The 24,844-nt window shown below is 41.3% G+C and overlaps 1 protein-coding gene across 2 annotated transcripts in view; it reads left to right on the forward strand.

Moving 5' to 3' along the window:
- COL24A1 (collagen type XXIV alpha 1 chain) overlaps positions 1 to 24,844 on the forward strand; it is a 165,058-nt gene that overhangs the window by 121,403 nt on the left and 18,811 nt on the right. Inside the window, exons 34-48 of one of the 2 annotated variants that reach the window (XM_028732889.2) lie at positions 713 to 766; positions 1,685 to 1,738; positions 4,191 to 4,244; positions 4,855 to 4,962; positions 8,694 to 8,747; positions 8,953 to 9,060; positions 10,097 to 10,150; positions 11,492 to 11,545; positions 14,775 to 14,831; positions 15,947 to 16,000; positions 17,366 to 17,419; positions 17,575 to 17,628; positions 20,893 to 20,946; positions 22,206 to 22,313; positions 24,378 to 24,485. In XM_028732889.2, the coding sequence (XP_028588722.2) occupies positions 713 to 766; positions 1,685 to 1,738; positions 4,191 to 4,244; positions 4,855 to 4,962; positions 8,694 to 8,747; positions 8,953 to 9,060; positions 10,097 to 10,150; positions 11,492 to 11,545; positions 14,775 to 14,831; positions 15,947 to 16,000; positions 17,366 to 17,419; positions 17,575 to 17,628; positions 20,893 to 20,946; positions 22,206 to 22,313; positions 24,378 to 24,485 (1,029 nt within the window). The remainder of the gene's footprint in view (positions 1 to 712; positions 767 to 1,684; positions 1,739 to 4,190; positions 4,245 to 4,854; positions 4,963 to 8,693; positions 8,748 to 8,952; positions 9,061 to 10,096; positions 10,151 to 11,491; positions 11,546 to 14,774; positions 14,832 to 15,946; positions 16,001 to 17,365; positions 17,420 to 17,574; positions 17,629 to 20,892; positions 20,947 to 22,205; positions 22,314 to 24,377; positions 24,486 to 24,844) is intronic. The other variant, XM_077928502.1, reaches the window with a different exon arrangement.

Raw genomic sequence — 24,844 nt, forward strand, 5'->3', positions numbered from 1 at the left:
GGGTGTGGCTGGCTGCAAGCAGCCCAGTCACTCGCTGCCCCTCTTCTGGCCCTGGGAGGGGAGCTGGCTAGCGTTATCGTACACTTCATAATGTGTGCATTCTGTATATGTGTTTAAAAATAAAGATAAAAGGCTGGGTCGAATTTGCCCCAACGGTCTAAGGACAAAGTCCTAGAAGTCTGGCGTGAGTTTATTGGGGGGAAAGGGAGGGGATGCATACAATTTTAGGATAGCCACCTTCAGCAAAACAGAGCGTTCCAAGGTGACAGGTGTGTGAATTAGGATGGTGCCGATTAAGTGTGCCCATTGGCTATCACACAGGGAAATATTTTTTCTTGGAAAGAGGTTGGAAGTGTGTTATCAGATGTTCAGCTATGCAGCCCAAGCAGGATGCAACACATAGGGAAGGATGTTGGGATGGGAACAGGACACATGTCTGGAAGGAAAGCAGGTGCAAGGGGTCATCAGTGGCCATTGTTGCCCTGGACAAGGTAAGAAGCACCAAGACCTGTAGAAGAGATGGCATTCAAGCACCTTAGAAAGGGTTTTATGGGACCCTGTTAAAGCACAAACCTGTTGGGAGAAGTGTACCTCCTATTTTAATCCCTCCCCCTCTAGTTGTATAATCCTCTTTGTGTGCTCCATCTTGCTTTTATGGTGGGAAGCATTTAGTGGTGGAAAGTGAATAAGCTTGCTTATGTTTTCAATTCAGGGACCACCTGGCCCAGAGGGGGACCCAGGGCCACAAGGAGAACCAGGCACAAAGGTAATTGTTTGCATGCTGTTTCGGGGAGACCTTCTGGGATATGGGGAGAAAGAGGTGGGGAGTTGCCTCTCAGGCCATATTTGATTAGATCTCAGGCACACCTGAGTATGGCATGTTCTTGCTGAGCTGAATGGCTGTTGTTAAAAATAAAATGGGCCTGTGTGCTTGGTATGCATGCCAGGAGCCCAAATCCCTGTGGTTCAAAGAAAGATGAAAGGCTGCCAACTTCTCTATTGATATAATTGATTGAGTGAGTTATAAATAAGACAAACAAATAGAGATGCTTGCAAAATTCTAAAGTACTTGTTGCAAATCTACCTGCTTGTCTTGCTGCAAAATAATTTTTCTTTATTTATCACCTTTTCTCAGTAAGAGCCCAGGGCAATGTAAATCAAACATACGAACAAAATGCAATAAATCAGCACTAAACACACACACACACACACACACAGAGAGAGAGAGAGAGAGAGAGAGAGAGAGAGAGAGAGAGAGCGCATTTGTAATAGTTTAATTTAAAAAGAAATATGTACATTATTGATGTACCCCTTATTAATTTGTGAAAGCCTGGGCAAATTTAAAACATTTCGAATTGATGTCTGAAGCCCAGCAATGTGGGAAACAGATGCACTTCTAAGTAAGGATGAAGGATAAAATTGATTTGTTACCATTTTAATAAAATGCTGCCTGATTTTCACTTCTTGAACCAACAAACTGAAACACTTCAAAGTTCAGTTCTCCAGTTTTTGCAATTTAGTTCTCCAACCAAACAATATACGTTTACTGTTTGCATGCAAAACAAAATGTTGTTGCTTGAGTTTATTTTGTTACAAGACTTCTGCCATGTTAGATAAAATCTTTTGTTCTGTTGCTCCTGTTATGTAGTCCATCGGCTTCATGTATTTGTGTTTTATGTCACAGGGAGATGCTGGACCTGTTGGCAATGCTGGAGAATCAGGAGAACAAGGTTTAAGAGTAAGTGGTAAATATGAAACATATTTTGGAACTAAAGAGAGTCCTGAATTTTAGAAATGCAAAGCGGTATGCAAATTATGAAACCAGAGAAGGGATGTAGGAGACTCTTGGATTCCTATGCCTGGAAAATTCTCAGCATCATCATAAGCAGAGGCTTAAATATGACTAGTGTAGATATCTTATTTTTGAAAAAGACAATAAACATGTTAATAGGACTACAGTAGGTATAAGAAGGCTTTAGGTCAGCCTTATCTAAACTTCTCATAACCGAGACATGTTTCTTTCTGGAATGAAAAATGGAAACACCATTCTTACGTCTGAATAGGATTACTTTTTAGAGCATTCTTGAGTAAGATTTACCTCCTTCCCCCATCAGTTTCTACATCAGTGATCTGGGTGTGCCTCTTTATTGGAAGAAGGTAAGCCCTTAGCAATGGATGGCAAGATCCAGTCACACCTGGTGATATAAGAATAACTTGTTCCCAGTAGAGATGCATTGGAAGCAAGGAAGGCTAGAGCAGTAAATCCTGCAGAGAAACAGGTTCACAAGAAACCTTAATTAATCGTATTTCTTTTTCCTTGTAGCATACTTATGCCATTGCGGCCTTGAACACAGTTTTGGGAATAACTGCAATAGGCATTGTAATTAATATCAGAGTTTGTTTTATTTTCAGTCTTGGCTAATGTGAGTCAAAGAGCACGGTTGGGCCTTGTTCCTCATTGAAAAAAATATTAATATTGGTCCAAGAAACCTGAACACAATGGTTCACTTGTCAAACTTAGTGTTACATGAATTAGATTTGCATGTTCGTTTCCTCCCCTCCCTCCTATCCTTGTGTACTGTAATTCCATTCACATCTGCCTGTTTAGGGCAAACCATAGTTCATAATTACAGCAAACTATTGTTTGTGCTTGCCTCCAAACCAGAATTGGAAATCACAGTCAAAATATTGGCTTTCACTTATGGTTTGGAGGTCAAGTGCAAAACATAGTTTGATGATTTGTATGCAATGGAAACTGTGGATTAGATAAAGTTGGATTGTGTAAGAGGAAGAGACATAAATCTAAGGCAACAGTGGCTAACCTTTTTCTGTATAAGGACCCCTTCAAGGGCTGCATGTAAAAATGAGTGTGGCCAAAGTATCAAAGTTCACATTTGGATGGGTTTTGATGGGGTTACAAAGACATTTTGTCATTAAAAATAGCTTTTAAAATAATGTAAATATTTTGTGGGGCACAAAAACTTTTTGGAATCATGACATCACAGCAAGAGAACCATAGATAGAGTATAAAAAGGACAAAGAGGAGGGTAACCTAATGGCCAGATGTGGTGGCGATCACTGCCTTGTGGTGTGGCGTGGTATGTTTATTATAGCTCATTTTCAACTATGTAGGCATTTCACAGTTTTGCTGCATTCTAGACTTCTATAATTCTGATTTCTCTTCAATATGAAGGCAACAAAAATACATTGTCATCAGTGGAGACTCTAAAATAATGTTGTTATTCAATCCAAGCAAAAACAATGAACTCATCTTCAGGCTAGAAAAAGACATTTCTGGTAGAAGACATGATAGAATAAAGAACTATTTTACTTTTAAAAGACAACTGTTTAGGGACGTTTTTAATGTCTGTCGCTATATTGTTTTTAATATTCGGTTGGAAGCCGCCTAAAGTGGCTGAGGAAACCCAGCCAGATGGGCGGGGTATAAATAATAAATTATTATTACTACTACTACTACTACTACTATTATTATTATTATTGAAACCCAACTACAATCTTAGAATGATAACGAAAGCATTGCTTTGCTGATTAATGGGCCCGATTTTATATATATCTTAACAATCTCAGGTTGCACCAGGGCATTCTGTGAAAAAGAGGCAAATACCAATCGCGCTTTCGAAAATACGAAAGCCAGCAGTCTGTTGTCATCAACCTAAAACCATTTCTTCCAGAATGTTAAGTTGTTTTGAATAAGTGAAAGGAATATGCTGCTTGCCAATAAACACATTAGCCCTTTCGGTTCAGACGTATTCCAAATTATGATGTAAGCCCATAGAAATTTCCCATTTTGCAGAGGGTGCTAAGCCTTGCTTTAAAAGTTCAGACCCCTGTAACCCCCTCCTTCCCTCCTGCTCACTTCCTCCAGCTACACACATCTCAGGTATAGGGAGCTGAAATCCCTATTGAACTGTCATTCACAACTCACTCTGCCAAGATATGCTCAGGACGTTTGTCCCTGTTTATCCCCTCTCCTTTTCAGGCAGGTCTTGTTGTTGTGGGAAGACAAGACAAGACAGTGGCAACCCCCCTCAATATGCTGTTTGTCCCAACCCCTCACATGGTGTTCCTACTACTGTTGTTCCCCGGGGTAATGTACCTCGATTTTAGGTATTTGTACACCACAGTTTTTGGAAGTAACAACATTTGGATTTATTTCTTCTGAAAAATAGGGTGTACCAGGACCACCGGGGGAAGATGGTGTCCAAGGGAAAGATGGACCAAAGGTACGTTTTAACAACTGAACAGTCCCAACTTTGTCTTTGTACCGTGTTTCTTTAAACAAAATATATAACAAAATACAGCATTGCCGCATTTGTGTGCATCCTCATTAAGAAATCACAGAGACAAAAGGCACAGAGAATTTGCATCTTCGCACAATGCCTGCCCAAAAGAGCTGTATTTACTGTGTTGTGGAATGTATTTCAAGCTGGTTTCTTGTGATTGGTAAAGCAGGCTTTATGCAGACATTGCAACAAAACAGAAGGATTAAGATGCTGATTTACAGGGGTAGGAAAGTTGGAAAAAAAATTCACATCTGGGAACTGATTCGACCCTTTGGTTTCAGATAGTACATGGGTAGACAAGTCTAAAAAGCCTGGGGCAGAAATTTTCATGGCCCTCTAGCAGCTATGGTGGCTCATGTAGCAGAAGCAGTGTAGTTAGCGTTAGCTCTGGAGGTGTATACTCGATTCTGACCAAACTAAGCCTCCTATGTATATTTTGCTTTAGGGGGCTTAGTTTGGTCAGAATCATGTATACATTTCCAAGGCGGTTGAACTTGATAAACAGATTCCATCTCCTCTTGACCTTTGCTTATGCATGTGGCTGTTTTAGGGCAGTGTAGGAGACCGAGGGCTTCCTGGAGAAGATGGTGAAAAAGGAGAGACCGGAATCCCAGGAATCCCAGGCCCTTCAGGTGCACCCGGCATAAGGGGTATTCCAGTAAGTAATCTCGGAATTATAGTGCAAATAACAGCAATGTGACCTATTCACTCCAAGGGAACTTGACAGATAAGCATGCTATATTACTGGTCTCTTGTGCAAGTGGTATATTAGGCGAATAAAGAGTTAAATACAAAATCCATGAAACAGGTTGGGGGGGGAGTTATATATTGTTTATCGCCTTTGATGCCACTAGGTGCCTCCCATGACACTTGTATGCAAACATCCCCAATGGGGGGAGGGGATTGCATTTTCCCAGAAACAAAATGTTGTGGTTTGAGTGCTAGAAAATATGATTGCCTACACATCAGAAACACTGCCTTAGGGGGAAATGTTGGGGTCCACTCCAATGTCTACCCCATCAGAACTACACATTTAGTGTACAGAAATTGTCGCTATATGCCTTGGAAGCTATGGCCAAAGTTGCAACAGCTGAGTGGCTCATATTGGGGCGGGGGGGGGGGGGGGAGAGAGAGTTGTTGATTCCAGTCCAGCTCAATTTGGATAGGTTTCTGTCTCACAGCTAGCACTAATTATCACTTCTGCTGGCAAGCACAGTAATGGGACCACCACTGTGGATGGTTGTGGAGAATTAACCGTGTCTCAGATTGACTTCACGTAATAAGCAGTGGCACTTATCCTCCCAGTTTTCGTTTCTACACATCTGTGCTCCCGCTTCAGACATTACACAGAAGCATGAAAACAGAAAGCTCGTGTTCACTTCTGCTTCCTGTTTCCATTGCTTGTTGAATGCTTGTTCAAAGCCCCACCTAGTCCTATGGGAAGATTCTGGTCTCAAAACAGACTTTCATCCCAATGGTTTAATCCAGCAGAACATTACTCATTGCACAGAGTTGTTTGTCTTAGAATGAAATGAAGTGTGGAAATCCTGCTCAGAATCAGAGCTTTCCACATGTTGACATCTTTAAAAAAAAAAAAATGCTTCAGAGATGTAGATCTTTAAGAGACAACGCATAAAATCAGAAGATTTGGGACTGCAATTCTATACATATTTACTTGGGATTAAGTCTCACTTAATTAAGTCATGTTCACTTCTGAGTAAGAAGTGTAGCTTACATTATAAGCGTCTCTTCCTTGCGGTATGATTATTGTTTTGCTGTAAAATGTTCTGGTGCTATTTCTCCCTGATTTAACTCTTCCTTTTATTATGTAGCATGTATCTTCAAGGTTTGTTAAAAACAAATGTTTGATGTTGGTGTCAGCCCCGCTATTCATTCTTTGCATATATCTAGGTAAAATGTAGTAAATCATATCTACTTCCTTCACATTATTATTATTCACACATTATCACATAGTAACTTCATACTTGAATAGTAGGTTTAGAGACCCTGCTGATAGCTACCCTGCACATTACCAGAATTTTCTGGTTCATATGGCAACCCTATCCTGGTTACTCAGAGTTTCATTTTAAGTAGATCCTAACAGATATTGATGTCAGTATTTTTCATTGGACCATGGGATAGATTTAGCATGTCACGTGCCATTTCACTGTATATTTTTATATAATAAGAAGGCACAATGTATTCCAAAGATGCTCCATGCAGCCCCTATTCTCTCTCAAATATTGCAGGACATTTCAATAACATGATATAATCAGAACTCTTGTTTGCTACTATCCATTTAAGATGCAATTTATAATATAGATTCCCCCTAAGCACTGGAACATATGCATGGGCCATTTTGTCTAGGGACCAAACTAAATGAGATTGTTGCTGTTGTTAAATTTCTGTTCTGTCCTTCCTCCTGAAGGAAACCTGGCTGATAAAAACGAGGTGCATGCTGTTCATTCAGCTAGCAATTATTGCATGAGCAGCTTTTGAAAAGTAAATAGTGGGCACAGGGAGGGAGCAGCAATCTTAATTGGGGCTCTGGCATGGTCTGTGAGGTCACAGATGTTATTCAGGAGCTGCTAATTGCATGATTGGCATCTCGTCTAGCTTGGCCTTCAATGCTGCTGATCTTTCAAGATAACCACACGGTTTGGAACAAACCAGAAATGCTTTTGCTTTGCATAATGCATTAGCTAGAAAAGCCAAGAATGAGACAAACAAAATCTGGTCAACTGCAACACCTTGTCCTCTAGTTATTTTTCTTAGTCACCAAGCATATACAAAGTGTTATCAGTTAATGAGTCTAATCCGGAAGTCAGCTGTTGATGAAAATGCCTGCTGAAATCTTCATACTTTGGATGTGTTGTTTGTTTTTTTGTAGTGTGGCAATCAGCAGCTTTCCTCCATTCCTAAATTACTGTTTCTTGTAGCCATAAAAACATTGATGATGGGGCTGGGAAATTAAACAGAGTGATGAAACATCCACTTAATGTATGCGAAGAAAATCAATGAGACAAAACAATAACAAAATTGTTAGAAACACAGGAAAGAAAACTGTCTTCTACTGAGTCAGACACAATGGTCTTTCTTGCTCAATAATATCAACACTGTGTAGCAGTGACTTCCTTGGATTTTAGAAGCAAAGCAGCTACTCTACTGCTGAGCTATGGCTCCTCCACCAAGTCCTGCTGTGCAGTTGAGAACAGGTACACAATACTGTTCACGCCTAGGCCAGGAACTGTGGCTTCCAGTTTAAAGGTGTAGTTTGTCAGTGATAACTGAGCTATAATTTCCAGGATGAGAGAACAATCTTGCTAGAACTGTTTTAGGGCTGTCATACGTCTAGCATTTCCTGGGCATATCTGGGATTTTTTAGGCAAATTTCCTAAGAGAACTTCATTTTTCCCCCGGAGATTTTGCAAAAAAAAGCTGAACAACTTGCTCCCCCCTCCAAAAATACCTCAACAACTTCTTGAAATATGGCAACCCTAATTTCCTCCTACATTTAATATAGGTGCATATTGGTGCCATGGAAGGTGTTGAAAGCGCTGGGTAGGACAAAGAGAAGGAGAGTTTTCAGGACCAGAGGGGAAAGTTCTCTTTCCATTGTGCCAAATGGTAGTTGGGCCTTCTATCCCTGACTGCCACATAAAAGGGGAGCACTAACTTGCTCAATGAGAGGACACTTGTTGACCTCTGTGCTCTTCCAAAACACTGGGAATATGGGGACGGTGGCTACATAATAAATTTAGTATTAGTGGACTACATATTGCTTCAGTTGTGGTGGTTCCTGAGCCTTTGATTTGCACCATGCCAATGCAAATCCAGAATATCTTGTTGTTTCCCAAAACCTTTCCCAATCAAGTACATGTAGGGATGATTGAACATGTCCTGTATTGCTTAAGAGGAAAACTTGAAGCCTGGACATGTGTCTGCCCCAGTGGGCTTGATCCCTAGCTTAGTGAGTAACTGGCTACTATCTCCCTTGTCGAAGCCTAGTCGGGAACCGTAGTAATGCAAATACATCTACTTTCACTGGAGATACTTCTCTGGCCTGAATCTGACATTCTTTAGTCCTTCCCTGACTGAATATAGATCCCTACTAAATGAAGTGTTTGGCTTGAGCACAAAATTTATTTTAGTCTCCAGCTGTTGTTTTCTGTTCAGACATGTTAGATTTTTGTGGCATTTTCACTGGCTTGATAAAAATCACCAGCATTATATCACTCTTCTCCAAAACAGAACAGTCATACTAATGTTTAATAAGAGTTTCCCATAACCCTCATGCTGAATGTTATAAGACCTTGCTAAGATTATGCAGTTCACACCAAAGTTTAAACGTGTTCTCAAAGCTCTCTTCCTTCATAACAAATATTTCAGGGGCCCGAAGGAGCTCCAGGAACTCTAGGTCAAAGGGGCCGCCCAGGAAAAAAGGTAATTCATCTTGGTTCTTCTGTCATGTATTTTTATTAATTGAGGGCCTAGCATTTATTTATTAATAATGGACAGGTCGTAAACAAACGGTTTTGAAACAGAATGTTAACAGGATGTTGGGACTCTTGTCTGGCTCTCCAGTGCAGTTTGCATTTGGAATAACATCTTGTATTGTCTTATCTTTGACTCTTAACCTCCCCAAAAGGGGGCAAAGGGACAGCATGGCCCCCCAGGAGAGATTGGCGCCACAGGTGACCGCGGGCAGCCTGGAGAAATTGGTCCAAAGGGTTCAAGAGGAACTAGAGGCCCAATGGTTGGTATACAGTTGTTTTCCCTATTACCTTCATGACAACCCTGTAAAATAGGTTACACACACACACACACACAGAGAGAGAGAGAGAGAGAGAGAGAGAGAGAGAGAGAGAATGTTATTGGCTGAAGGACCCCCAGTCGGTTTAATGGCTGAGTGGGAATTTGAACCTTGATCTTCCTGCTCCACGATGCCACACTGACTCTCTGTTCATTTGTTTATCTAAACTCTTATAGAACTTGTTTGCCTATATTTTTAGTTCACTAGGGTATAGGTTTTGGGTGGGGTTTTTTTTTAATGCATGTGCCTTTTTTAAACAACAACATTGTGCTGTACCTATTTGCAGAGATATATTCTGAAATGGTGCATTCAAAGAAGCAATTTGCATCTACTTTCACCAATTACTTATACCTATATTATATGTGTTTTCATTATTTTTATTTTATAAACATATTTTTATTAAAGATTTCATTGTTTACAAAAATACATGCATTGTCTCTTTTTCAAGTTGTGTTTTCTATAGATCAGTTTCATTTGTTGTGAGACATTAGTGTTGCTCACAGCATTATTTTTATGTAAAATATCTATTTCTGGTTCAAATATGGTGAAGGTAGACTTTTTAATCTAAGCTGCGTTTATTCTGGTTCCCTTCTAGGCTGTTTAAAAAAAAGTCGTTAGGAGAATCTGCATGTTTATACCTTTTTAGGTGCTTTTCAAGAGAGAACACCATCAAACCTCGTTCTTGCATTTTTTTAATCATATGATTTATTAACTTTTAAAATGTATATTCTACACCTTCAAACACATGGGTTCCCGGGGCATTTGGTTATATAAATATTACTACATTAAAAGGAAAAAAAATCCTTTGGCATGAGCCAGACACTAGGAACATATGTGATGTTGACAGTATGTGTTTGACTCACAATTTGAAATCAACGGGATTTATATTTATGCCCTTTGTGTTTTTCTGATCAGAAGGTCGATTGAGAGCTTAACTAATTAGAAATTGAAATGTGTTTACTGCTGTTTATACATACAGGGACATTTAGGGTCAATGGGATCTGCAGGAGAGCCAGGAATTCCAGGTTACGGGGTAGGATGCACTTCCTGAATGTCTGTCTGTACTTTCTGTTGAGTTTGTTGACTGTGTACCGTCTTTGTACATTGCGCTACATTTGTTATGGCCCATTGACTTGTGCAAAAAAAATTATACACCCTCCCCCCCAATTTGTGTGCTTTGCTGTCTCCCACTTGTGGGGGCCACTTGCCCACCCATTCATTAGTCAGAAAGGGGAGGTTGGTTACCATTGGCAGGAGGCCAGCTTAGCCAGGAGAGCTGGACAGAACTACACTGCCACATAATTCGCACACACAGCCTGGCATCAAGGCATGTGTGTGGACATAACACCGGTCTTGAAAGACCTACATTGGCTCCCAGTACGTTTCCGAGCACAATTCAAAGTGTTGGTGCTGACCTTTAAAGCCCTAAACGGCCTTGGTCCAGTATGTCTGAAGGAGCGTCTCCACCCCCATCGTTCTACCCGGACACTGAGGTCCAGCACCGAGGGCCTTCTGGCGGTTCCCTCACTGTGAGAAGCCAAGTTACAGGAACCAGGCAGAGGGCCTTCTCGGTAGTGGCGCCTTCCCTGTGGAACACCCTCCCACCAGATGTCAAAGAGAACAACAACTACCAGGCTTTTAGAAGACATCTGAAGGCAGCCCTGTTTCGGGAAGCTTTTAATGTTTGATGTATTATAGTATTTTAATATTCTTTTGGAAGCCGCCCAGAGTGGCTGGGGAAGCCCAGCCAGATGGGCGGGGTATAAATAATAAATTATTATTATTATTATTATTATTATTATTATTATTATTATTATTATTATGATTGCTCTGCCCATTTGTCCCTTGTCTGCTTCAAGATGGCCATTCTGAATGAAGCCTACTGAAAGCTGCCATTCTTCCCACAGCTATACTCTCTCTTTTTTAAAAATAAGTTATGCAGTTTGAATTAACCATCGAATTTTCATTTTTCAAGAAAATTATATTTTAAAAAATCAAACTGATACACACACATTAGATAGCTCTGTTTTATTTATTGTTGGGAAACTTTCAGTTTTCAAGAAAATTATCAAAAAGGCAAACTGACAAACACATGTTAGATTTTATTTATAGTACTTATTGGGATTTTTAATTTTTTTTACACTTTCTTCTGTCACGGATCAAAAGGCATCCTCCATCAATCCCAACAAGACCAGAAAACACATGTGGTAACTCAAACTGAATCTGGGCCTGTTGAAAACTGGCGGTTTCTGTTCCCAAATGTTGTGGTCTATTGTCTTCAATTGTCCAACTATCCTGTTTGCCCGACTACATAACAATGCAAACAGATTGCTCACATGGCATGGCATTTATGTTTAATTGTTTCTTTTCCTAGGGTCACCAGGGTCAGCCAGGCACTCCTGGCCCACCAGGAGCCAAAGGAGAGAAGGTATGAAGAGTGGTAGCAAATACTGTAGTTGACAGAGGTGGTTGCTGTTGGCTAGAAGTCTCGGAGGCTCACAAAATAAGCATATATTTTACACAAACCCCTCTATCCACTTAGAATTGTAGAGTTGGAAAGCACCTTGAGAGTCGACTTGTCCAACCTTCTGCAATGCAGAAATCTTTTGACCAATGTGGAGCTCGAACCCACAGCCCTGAGATTAAGAGTCTCATGCTCTACCGACTGAGCCATCCCTGATTTTTACAGATTCTTATTTTAAAGCTCTGAGGGAACAATATTGTGTGAGGAGAAACCTCTGAATATTATGAATGAAATGACTTGGGTTGGGTTGCACACATTTATGCCAAAGCATAAATCCTCAGGTTCATTTTACAGCATAGATGCACTGATGCTCAGCCATTCTGCGTGACTGATGACATTGTGCTGGGAGCAGGGCATGTGCTGATTTTTCTAATCCATGTTGTCCCTGATGTAGCATATACTGTGTGAGCTTTGATTCTTCCTGTCACATCATACTGTTAAAAAAAAACTGCTCCCTTTCCCTTATAGGGTACAGTGGTACCTCAGGTTACATACGCTTCAGGTTACAGACTCCGCTAACCCAGAAATAGTGCTTCAGGTTAAGAACTTTGCTTCAGGATAAGAACAGAAATTGGGCGGGGGCGGCACAGCAGCAGCAGGAGGCCCCGTTAGCTAAAGTGGTGCTTCAAGTTAAGAACGGACCTCCAGAACGAATTAAGTACTTAACCCGAGGTACCACTGTATTCTGGAGCCCATACAGAGTCCTTAAGTGGGTTCCCTATCAGAAGGAGAAAATAATAGAGGCCAACCAGAGAATATTGAGAAGCAAAGCGGCTAGTAAGCCTGATCTTTAGTAAAGGAAATGTTGCAACAGGGTCCCTGCTCACCACGTGCAGGAGCGAGGAGAATGCTGAACAATGGTGTGCAAGCCCTTACATAGTCTTTTGAAATTGCGCACTTGTAGCCCAAGACCACCCCTCAAACCATCATACATACATCACAGAAGGAGGTGGTCTACAGCAGAAATCCTGTCTGCCAGGATAGCTGATAATTCTCACTGATTGCATTACCTGGGCAGTCTGGCCATTCTTTTGTGATGGATAATACTTTAGTTCCTGAATCCAGGTCACAGGCTCACCCTAAGGTAAAGGTAAAGGTACCTCTGCCCATACGGGCCAGTCTTGACAGACTCTGGGGTTGTGCGCCCATCTCACTCAAGAGGCCGGGGGCCAGCGCTGTCTGGAGACACTTCCGGGTCACGTGGCCAGCGTGACAAGCTGCATCTGGCGAGCCAGCGCAGCACACGGAAACGCCGTTTACCTTCCCGCCAGTAAGCGGTCCCTATTTATCTACTTGCACCCGAGGGTGCTTTCGAACTGCTAGGTTGGCAGGCGCTGGGACCGAGCAGCGGGAGCGCACCCCGCCGCGGGGATTCGAACCGCCGACCTTTCGATCGGCAAGCCCTAGGCGCTGAGGCTTTTACCCACAGCGCCACCCGCGTCCCTAGGCTCACCCTATTCATACACAAATATGCCCTTAAGGCAGGATTTGTAAGTAAAAAAGCAATTGGGAAGGCTTTCCCCATTTGCCTCCCTTACTGCAGAGGAATATTTGAGGTCATTGGGATAGTTAAAATGGCTCCAGGATTGCTCTCCCATGCTATTTCAGACACATGATTCATATATTTAGATATGTGTGCATTTTTGAATATTTATTCTATATTTGAGACCTTAAAATTCTTATAACAATACCTTTGGCTCCCAGCAGTGCAGACGCTTCTTAAGAGTTCATCATATAAGATTCTACGCTTCTGGTACTTGTTAGGCACTTCCACTGTTCTAATTTGTCCTTAGGGTACATTTGTTCACTGTGAAAGGGGGCAGGGCTTTACACAAAATAGGGGATTTCACCCATGGTTTGTAGCAACTGCAGCTTGTCTTCTCCTTCCTTGTCCCCTGGCAGAAAAAGGGGGAAGCAGGCGCGGTAACAGTCAGAGGTTGCTTGCAGGCATGCGATTTCCAGTATGCACAACACACACAGCTCTCCAGTATTCAACAGCTTTCCCATTTATTTTGGTGGATACTGATGACACTTGCAAATAAAGTGTAACATACATCTTTCAACACATGGGCAGCTTATGGGTCCAAAGGGATGTACTTTCAGACCTGTCTCTCTACACTGCAGTTGGTGGGAAAGTCTTAATTCTGAAACTCCCAGGTGTTCCATTTGTGCATTGGAGAGCACATGGATCTGTGGCTCAAATAGATGGTTTTCTGCGTGTAAATCTACTTCTCCCTTCTTCTTTTTTGTACACGCACAGGATAGCATCCAACTGATGCTGAAAATATCTAATTTTACATGTTTGTGTTTGGTGATTATTCCCATACAAAATATGCTTAAGCACTTTTAATAAATTATTGTGCTATGCAATGTAGCTTGCGTAATGGCAACTGATTTTATTATTAAATTGTGCTTCAGATATTAGCTGATTTACTTTGCTGTGCCTGATATAATTAGATTACATTTCTATTTGAAACGGTAGTAACTTGTACATTTCGGTTTATATCTGTTTATGGAAAGAAAAAGAATGGAAAAGCAATTTATGCAATACTAACGAATGGACACACAATCTAATACTCATCTACCTGGGAGTGGTACTTATTTCTGGGGAGCTGTCTGTTTGGAAACTGAACTTACTACTGGTCAGCCAATAGATTTGCTGTGAAGCAGCAAGTACACTTGTACCTTAGATCTCAAACGCCTTGGTTCCTGAACAACTCACGTTCGAAACCCGGAAGTGAGTGTTCCAGTTTTCGAACGCCTTTTGGAAGCTGAACGTCCGATTTGGCTTCTGTGGCTTCTGATTGGCTGCTGGAGCTTCCTGCAGCCAATCAGAAGCAGCACTTTGGTTTCCAAACATTTTAGAAGTCGAACAGACTTCCGGAACGGATTCCATCCAACTTCCAAGGTACGACTGTATATAGTTCTTCAGAATAGTTATAAAATCTGTTTGCTGAGGGGATGCTACAGGTATAACTATTACAAACTACTAAGTCTTTTACATAAATGGCTCAGTACCTCTTTGCGTACGTATGGCCTGCATAGGGAATATATTTCAATTTTTCATGCATAGTTTACTAACAACACCCTGAGGCTTCATAGCCAATAAACCATTGATATGTCTCTATTACAGGGTTACCCGGGGGAAGACAGCACAGTGCTGGGACCACCTGGGCCCATAGGTGAACCAGTAGGTCTTTCTTTATCCAGAAAACTATATACGTGATTCAGAATTGAAAGTCTTCCCAAAAATTATACAGTTGCCTCCAGAGACTACACTCATGTTGTGCAAAGATGTGTGGAATTGGTGTAGTTGCTTTGAAATACGTTATGTTTAGATTTGTACAGGTTCCAGCTTTTTCATTGCTACCAGCAATTGCAGGGGTTTTTTTGGGAAAGCAGCAAACATAAGGGGTATCAAGGGGCTAAACAAGAAGTGGCACTAAATGTGTAATTAGAAACTGTGTCAGGGTTTGTAAGACATTTAATAATAGGGGTGTGAGGGCAGGGGTAGGGGTTCACAGAGACAGCAGGACACAGGGAGATGAGGTTTAATGTTTTCCTCCCCAGTCACAGTTCTGATGAGAATTGGACCTATTTTCAAAGTCAAACAAACAAACCCAAAACCCTGTCATAGTTTTTAACACTTTTAGTATCTCATCTAGTTTGTCCCAAAGTTAATGTTAAATGTAGCATTTTAGAGGGTTTGAACTGCTGTATAAATGCTAAGTCCGACAAAGATGTTTAGTGTTAGTAGCACCAGTAATTTAAAACATTGTTGCTATAGAAATCAGGCAGGTACCTACAATTCTATTTCATCACTTGCTCAAAACGATTTTGTTTTGCCTTTGTTTTTAGACAGTCTGGTTCCATGATGATAATCGGTTTTGCATTTTGTTATTTCCTAATTTTGTGGCATTTTGATAATTTATTGCACACAGAATGTTATTTTTTAAATGAGTTTGCAGTTTTAAAATATTCTTATCAATAACTAAAGTATGATTAGTGCTAATTTCTTGAAATTTTCTGCCATATGAGGAAGAGTAAACCTACATTTTCAGTTTGTTTGTTTTTGGTTTAACATATATGTGATTCAAAACCTCAACTAGCCATAGTACAAATAATTTTAGACGTCATTTATTGTATTGACTATGTTTGCTTTGCTTTGCTTTGCTTTCCTTTTCCTTTCTTTCTATCTCTTCTCTCTTCTTTTGAATATAAGTTCCCTTTTCTTTTTTTATTCTAAAGCAGCCATATTTCAAAGAAATTTTAAACCATCTGGACTTCTTGTGGTTATTTCTCTAGGGCCCTATTGGTGAACGTGGAGAGAGAGGAGAACCTGGTGATTTTGGTTACAAGGTAGAATTCTGCTTCCATTTGTATTTATATGGGGCGTACTCTGTAGTTTATTCTAAAAGAGCAATAGAAAAAAACACTCTTTCGTACATCTGAATGCATGTTAAGTACAATATCACTAACATTATACTAACTTACTGGGGAGTAAATTCCGTTAAACTCAATGAATCTTTGTTCTGTCTAGACAGGGCTGTAGCTAGGGGGTGGCGAGGTGGGCCCTCGCCAGGGGTGCAGGCGATTGGGGGGCGCAAAATCGGCTAAGAAATGTGTCCATAAATATTGATTATTGCCTCATAATAAATGGTTTTAAATAGAGGGCGAATTGAATGGAGGGGTTGGAGGAGAGGCGGAAAGAAGAGCTAATTTGTCTGTGGCTAGGGGCGCAGTCTGGACAGTTCTGCCAGGGGTGCAAGATCACATAGCTATGGCTCTGTGTCTAGATATGAATAGAATTTCAGTGTAAGTGATACTGCAAAAGACAGGGCTAGAGTTGACTACTGCCAAAGAAATTATGGACAGGATCTTATACTAGAAGCTCATCAGAATTCAGGTTCCACTGTATCAGGGTCACCACTGGAAAACTGGGTAAAGATTTGGGAACTGGCTGGATGAATAGGGTTAAAACTTGTTGGGACATCTGTGTTGCTTCTAACTGCCTTGCCCTGATCCTGAACTGCTTTGTTTGCTCCTGACCCTATATTGCTACTTGTCTGAATAGAGATTCCTTTCTTACAGGTTAGAGCCTCTGCCTGCCTATGTGTTGGGCAGGAGCCAGGACAGATGAATAGGATCAAAGCCTAGGCCAAATGCTATCTGACAACAACGCCTCGGGATTGTGGGCAGTAGCATGGCTTTAAGACTTGGATACAGTGTAGGGGTAGTGCAGATACAGACCAGAAATAAGGACGCATAAAGGCATGTGAGGATTTTTCCACTGGCAAAAGCCAGATGGATGAACAGGTGGTTGTACAGAAGGCAAGGGCAAGATTTGCAGGCTATGAGCCAATAGGTGGAGCAAAGGATTAACAGATTAATGCAATATGTTGCAATAGATGCTTTAGGACAAAACAGGTTGAATGGAGTGTATCTGGGGTACCTAATTTGGGGTACCTAATGCTATGGGCAACAGCTCACATCATCCCCAGCCAGCATGGCCGGTGGTCAGGGATTATGGGAGTAGTAGTCCACAACACCTGGGGAGATGGAATATATCTTGGAGACCAAGTTCCAATAAGATGATTAATATACTGAAATATATTGAAACAAACATGTTGGAATACACCTTGGCTCCTCTCAGGCTTGTCCTCTCACCAGAAACTCATAGTATTAGTTGCCTAGCCAATAATAAGCTGCATTTCCTATTTCTAGGGTCACATGGGGCTTCCAGGACTTAGAGGTGCTGTTGGACAACAAGGGCCACCAGTAAGTCTCTTGTGAAGTAGGTTGACTTTGTGCTTTGATAAAGATAATAAAACGAATGGTACTTCTGTATTTGTTACCAGGTGGGAAATCCCTGCTCCTTTGCCTTGATGTCTCCTAGGCTTTATTCATATTACTTTTTTTTGCTTTTTCCAAAGGGTGAGCCAGGTGAACGTGGTGAACCAGGACTAAAAGGAGAGAAAGGATCTCAAGTAGGTAGAAAAGAGCAAGACACATTTTTTTGTCATATTTGAAATTAGAGCTCTGCAACACTAGACAGACCAGCAGTTTCATTTATAAGCTTGCTTGTTTTGTTAGCTTGTTTCTGTCTCCAGAACCCATTAACTCTAAAAGGAATATAATATATTTCTGAAGCTGCTCTGAAAGTGGGATATGTATTCATAAGGAGGGTGCCATTTGCTGGAAAGTCCTTCTCCTTAACCCCATCTGTCTAATTTTACATAAAAAGGGCATTTTGAAAGCAGTACCTGTGAGTTTTCAGAGGCAACTCTTCGGCCACTGCTGGTGAAAAAGCCTTGGGCAAGATGATGCAACAAGGTAGTTCTTATTAACCCCATTAGCTTTGCATATCTCATTATGTCTGGGATGAAGAACCTGTGGTCATCAAGACTCCAGCTTTTCCCATCCCTGCATTAGGTGATACCTGCTGCACATTTCAGCAAACAGTGGCAACCTGCAGAGGTCTAGGGTTGGGTGCTGGAACAAGAACTCCAGGTGTTGATCTCAAGTGCAGCGAGCTTAATTTTCATAGTGCTGTGATATCTTGAGAGGCAGTTCCTAGAACGAAGCTGTTAGAAAATAAGCAGATGAAGATCTTCAGTGCTGACATCAATGATACATTGGGCAGCAGCATTTATGGACAGGTGCCTTTCTGGCTTCATCTCTGCTGATATTTTTAACCATTCTCTCTCTCTCTCTCTCTCTCTCTCTCTCTCTCTCTCTCTCTTGGTGAAAATATGCTTCTTCCCTTGGGGGGGGATCCTTTTATTTGGTGACTTTAATCCTTGAATCCTTTTATTTGGTGACTTTAAAAGTAAACTCAGGAAGCCAGATCTGAATGAGCATTTGGGCTGATAAAGGCCACCATCAAAAGAACCACACAACAAACTCTGCATACCTTGCAGAACTTTTGCCTTGTCTAATTTCTCCCAGCAGTTCCCCCCTCCTCTGCCCTCCAGCACATTTGGAAATAAGGTTAATTTCAAGAGCAGTGATGTGGCATTTGGGGGCTGCTACTCTTGGGCACGGGGAGTTTGCTATCCCACTGAGTATGCATGAGATCCATAGGAGCTCTTTGGATTCTGGCCATGGTACAAATCCATTTGAACTCATTTGTAAAGAAGATACAGCACATACATGTTTGGCGTAATGTGTATTGGGCAAGTTCCAGAGCTCCAAGTATAAATGTTCCACTTCTGAATAATACTTTGAATTGAGGCTACAGTGAAAGCTGCCAAAGAAATGCTCTGCTCTGCCACAGAGTGACTTTTAATATGTTTTTAAAGGATTACACAAGGAACGGCTTTTAATATCCCCATTGCACCTTCATACTTCCACTTTCCACCAAGTCTTGCTGCAATAAAGTTGTTTTCTGAAGGGTATGTGATAATCTGTGACTCAAAGCAAAACCACATTTTATTAACTTGCATATCTCAGTAGTTCTGTAAAGCCTACACTGTGATCACAAGCCGCTTTGGCAGGGTGTGCGTAATATAGAACCCCAAATCCACAGCCTCTTTGGGCTTCTTTCAAACTTTCTATGATGTCCCTTAGGCTGAAATTTTATATCAGAGTTTCATTCCTAAAAATAGTTTTAACAACCAGAAGCCTAGTGAAAAATGCACATCTTAAGACTGCAGTTAAACCTGTGTCCATAACTTGAACCATACTGTGCTGCTAAGTTCTGCAAAATGCATCACGTAGAACAGGAATCCAAATAAGAAATGAACCGCTTTTCTTTCACATGGACTCCAAATTGGTAACAAATGTAAAATTGTGTAGGAGGGTTCATATCCAGTGTTCATAAGAGCCTACTTGATCTGGTTAATAGCCCATCTAGTCCAGCACTCTGTTCTCACAGTGGCCTATGGGAAACCTGAAAGTGAGACCCAAGCACAAGAGCACTTTCCAGTAACTGGTATTCAGAAACATTAGTTCCTCCAACTATGGCTCATGGCCATGGATAGACTTCTCCTCCATGAATTTGTCTAATCCTTTTTTTAAAGCCGTCTAGGTTGGTTGACATCCCTGCCTCCTGTGGGAGCAAGTTCCATAGTTTATAAACTGTTGGTTCAGCAAACCTTGCAAATTCCTCCCTCCCCTCATTAGTGCAGCCATGAAGAAGAGATAGGAGCATTTGCTTCTTTAAAAAAAAACCCTGCAGATTTGCGTTTAACCTAAAGTTAACCATCGCAGTGTTTTATTGAAACAAATCATTTTCTGAAACTCTGGTTTTAAAGTTGGCTTGTTCCATCAAACCCTAGTTAATATTAACCACAGTTTGTTGGGTTCAGATGACCCTGCAAACTGTGGCTAGTCAGAAATGGAAGCAGAAGCTTGCAAACTCACAGCCGTGAGGCTCACAAAGGTTTGTCCTTAGAATGCACTGGGGTTTAGCATTACCTCCGAAGCAGCGAGGGACATGTGTATAATCCTGTCGTCCCCCCCCCCCCCCATAAACATACACACAGATTTAGAAAGGAGATTGTGTGACCCAGCCCAGCATGCTTTATCTTCTGTTTATGGATATTGCATTTTTAACGTCGGGTGGGCAACAGCTGTGATTCAAAAGACAATGATGCATAATAATGTAGCTTACATTTATAACAAAGAAGCTGCTGTAGAAATTAATGATCGTTAAATGACTGTCCTGGTTCAGACTGAATGAACCATGGTTTCAGCCCTGGTTAATAAGCAGATATTAAACCAGTATTCCTGGCTTGGATGACACAGAGGACTCTTATTTTACGAGGTCTTAAGCACTGAAGCAGTATGTATTCTGGCGGGGGCACAATCTGTTCTTGGGCTAATATAGAGCAGTTAAAAGCTGAAAGTACTCCAGTGATGTTTCATTTATTAATAGGAAATACCACAAACCCCATAAATAGGGGACATTTTTTAAAAACAAAAACAAAATCCATTCTAACTGACCTGTGAGCAACGTGGATGCAATTCTGTCTGGCCCATTCATTCTTTCTCATAAATGACATGTTGCTGAAACAGAATAACCTCGGGGAAATGATAATGTGCTTTTGTTACTGAATCCGGTGCTTTGACAGATTTTGCACTCAAGTAGAAAGAATATCCAGCTGGTTTATGATCTTAGATTCCCCTGAAACTGAAGTGATTCTTGTGTTCTTTGACCCCAGTGCTAGATAATAAATATGCTCCTAGCTTCTATTCTGCTTTTATGTTTCATTGGCTTTGTCAGTAAACACATATTTTGAAATTTCTAGGGTCCCACTGGGAAAAAAGGAATGAGTGGTCAAGCTGGGAAACCTGGGATGTCTGTAAGTAAGCAAAATGTTTTATTAATAGCACACTAGATTTCAGGTATCAGGTACCCACCGCAAATGCAAGTATCCCTATAATGGGAAGTTTTAAATGTTTGACATTTTATTAAGTTTTTATATGTGCTGGAAGTCGCCCAGAGTGGCTGGGGAAACTCAGTCAGATGAGTGGGGTAGAAGAAGAAGGAGAAGGGGGAGGAGGAGGAGGAGGAGGAGGAGGAGGAAGAAGAAGAAGAAGAAGAAGAAGAAGAAGAAGAAGAAGAAGAAGAAGAAGAAGAAGAAGAAAGCAGTGACATGTAGTGATGAAAAACAGCTAATCAGATGGAATTATGTTCACTAACATGCAAAGTAAAAAAATTGGTTTAAATTGTACCATGTGTATATTTCACTTTTATATCTCAGTTCTATGCATGTTTACTTGGACTGTGCTTAATGGGGATTTCTGCCTAGTTAGTGTGTTTGGGATTGCAGTCTAATAGAGCATTATAAAGCCACACTTCATAAAGTCTCTGTTGTAGTCCTAGGCATGCCTACAAAGGGCTGGTTGCTTTTTTCCCTGCCCCTGCAATTTTTTCCTGTGAAAGCCCACTCTTTATCACTGAATCAGAACAAATGGCAGTTAGGGTTTTCCGCAAATTGCTGTTTGCTCTGATTCAGTGGTAAAGTGCAGGGAAAACACTAGGGCCCAAATTTTTTTTAGCATGCTTGGACACAGTGCTTTAAAGCATGAACCTGTTCCTAGATACAAAAGAAAGCCCTAAGATTTCAATGGTAATTTGTAATGAAACCCACAAGTGGGGGATGGGGGTGGGATCTCCCTGGCACATTTTCAAGTATTTCCCTCCCTGGGAAAGTCTTCTAATATAGATCTTTCCTCTTTTCTGATTTTTTCCATAGTTGCATAGTTGTGTACAACATGTTTGTTCTGCTACAGCAGCTGAATAGCCTGGATGGAAAGAGTAGTTGTAGTTGATGTTGCTAGGTGTTGTACTTTAGCAGTCCTACTGATTTAAAAAAAAAGGCATTAGCCAGTATTATTTCCCTAGACAAAAGAAGGAAAATCCAGAATATAATGTGTCTCCATCCAGAGAGGAAGCATACCTAAGAACAAATTTAAGTTGTCTGCTCTCAAACTTAAGTAACTTTCTTGAGGTATATAACTGTACTTTTTTAAATTGTCTAAAATCATGTTTAGCATAGCTTAGTTGCAAATAGTGTGCTGTTCAGGGCTGTCCTAATACATCTCAAATTTATTTCAGGGTATACCTGGTCCTTTGGGTCAGAAGGGTGTACAAGGCTATCCTGGACCAGAGGGCGTTCCTGGGAATCCTGGAAAGGCTGGCTTACCTGGACAACAGGGCCTTCCTGTGAGTCGTACTTGCATGGTTGTTTTCCACATGAAAAAGTATTTAAATATTCTTAGTGCATCATAAACACCTGTAAGCAAGAACCATATGGAAGAAGGGAATTCCATAATTTCCTCCTGCCCTAGTGCCACCTCTCCCTGAGGGCCAGCAGCACTTGTTTGAGAAGTAGCTACATCATTTGTTTGCCAGTATGGTTCTTATTCCATGCCATTGTGGTGTAGGGCCAACTATGTCTCCACCCCCATTGTTCTGCCCGGACACTGAGCTCCAGTGCCTTCTGGCAGTTCCCTCGCTACGAGAAGCCAAGTTACAGGGAACCAGGCAGAGGGCCTTCTCAGTAGTGGCACCCGCCCTGTGGAATGCCCTCCCACTAGATGTCAAAGAGAAAAACAACTACCAGACTTTTAGAAAACATCTGAAGGCAGCCTTGTTAATAATAATAATAATAATAATAATAATAATAATAATAATAATAATAATAATAATAATAATTTATTTATACCCCCCCCCCCAATTTGGCTGAGTTCCCCAGCGGCTTCTAATCGGCTGGGTGGCTTCTAATCGAGTGTTATAAACAATACATCATTAAATATTAAAAACTTCCCTAAACAGGGCTGCCTTCAGATGTCTTTTAAAGATGAGATAGCTACTTATTTCCTTCGCATCTGAAGTGAGGGCGTTCCACAGGGCGGGCACCACTACCAAGAAGGCCCTCTGTCTGGTTCCCTGTAACCTCACTTCTCACAATGAGGGAACCGCCAGAAGGCCCTCGGCGCTGGACCTCAGTGTCCGGGCTGAACGATGGGAGTGCAGACGCTCCTTCTGGTATACAGGGAAGCTTTTAATGTTTAATAGGTTATTGTATTTCAATATTCTGTTGGAAGCCGCCCAGAGTGGCTGGGAAAACCCAGCCAGATGGGCAGGGTATAAATAATAAATTATTATTATATTATATTATTATGCAGAAGCATCTCACATCCTGCAATGGGAACATATTAATCAGGTTCGGCCACCTTTCTGCACAACCTTAGTGGCTTTTTTTCCTGCAATAGCAAATCAGTTCCAGGAGCCCCAGTCTGTTTTAGGTGCAAAAGACACAGAGCTTCTGTAGCTTCACCACACCTGGATAGCTCAGCTGGTTAGAGCATGGTGCTGATAATGCCAGGGTTGCAAGTTTAATCCCTGTACGGGACAGCTGCATATTCCTGCATATTTGCAACCCACTTTTCATCAACAGAGATACCAGGGTAGGATACAACTGCTGAAACACCACTTTCTATGTATGCAGGAACCCTGGCCAGTTTTACACCCAATCACCCTAGTCTGCTTTGAGCTAGGGCCTTATTTCTTGAAGTCATTGGGGGTTGCAAACTTTGTGCTTATTTATGAAATGTTAAAAGTTAGTTTCTAAGTAACAATGTTTTTCAATAGACAGCATGTCCTCATTTTAAATAGTATTGCTAATATCACCATCATTTAATCACGTTTCCGAGCACAATTCAAAGTGTTGGTGCTGAAGGAGCATCTCCACCCCCATTGTTTAGCCCAGACACTGAGGCCCAGCTCCGGGGGCCTTCTGGTGGTGCCCTCCCTGCGAGAAGTGAGGTTACAGGGAACCAGGCAGAGGGCCTTCTTGGTAGTGGCGCCCAACCTGTGGAACACCCTCCTATTAGATGTCAAAGAAATAAACAACTATCTGACTTTTAGAAGACATCTGAAGGCACCCCTGTTTAGGGAAGTTTTTAATGTTTGATGTTTTATTATGTTTTAAATATTCTGTTGGGAGCTGCCCAGAGTGGCTGGAGAAACCCAGCCAGATGGGCAGGGTATAATAATAATAATAATAATAATAATAATAATAATAATACCATAATTATTTAGATAACAATTTATAGGATGCCATCATTGTACTGATGTTGTGTAAGAGTGTGCATGCAGATAGATGTACGAAGGTGTGTGTAACGAGCATGGCTACTTTGAAGAAACAAAAGCATGTGTTTGGCATATTGCTCAAAAAAAATGGAACCAGTGGTTGATGTGACTATGTATAACTTGCTTGTCAAGGGTAACAGAGGAAGCGTGGGACTAGCTGGACTGGCAGGATATCCTGGAACTCAGGGACCAAAGGGGTTACCAGGTATGCCAGGAAACACTGGACCACCAGGACTAAAGGTACTTCGAATGGGGAGCTTCTCAAGCCAGCTGGCACTGTGTTTGAAATCTTTCTGCCCGCTCATTCGGAAGTAATATCAAAGGCAGAACTGCAGCTTCTACCAAAGCTTATGCACCTGGTATTGTGGAAGTATGCTCCTTCCCTCTCTGAAAATGCATGTATGTAAGCTGCCTTAAAACAAAAGGGTTTTTCTTATAGGGCTTCCCATTTATTTATTTTTAGGCTCTTTACAAACTTTCGCAGTTCACACTAGCATTTTATAGGATCACAAGGGCGACCTGTGAAATTTGAAAGCCCTAATTAGTCTAGGAGTGGTACAGGCATTTCTTCAGCCCCAGTGCAAATTGAGCTATCTTTT

This window comes from Podarcis muralis, chromosome 5 (assembly GCF_964188315.1).
Source record: "Podarcis muralis chromosome 5, rPodMur119.hap1.1, whole genome shotgun sequence".
Classification (NCBI taxonomy): domain Eukaryota; kingdom Metazoa; phylum Chordata; class Lepidosauria; order Squamata; family Lacertidae; genus Podarcis; species Podarcis muralis.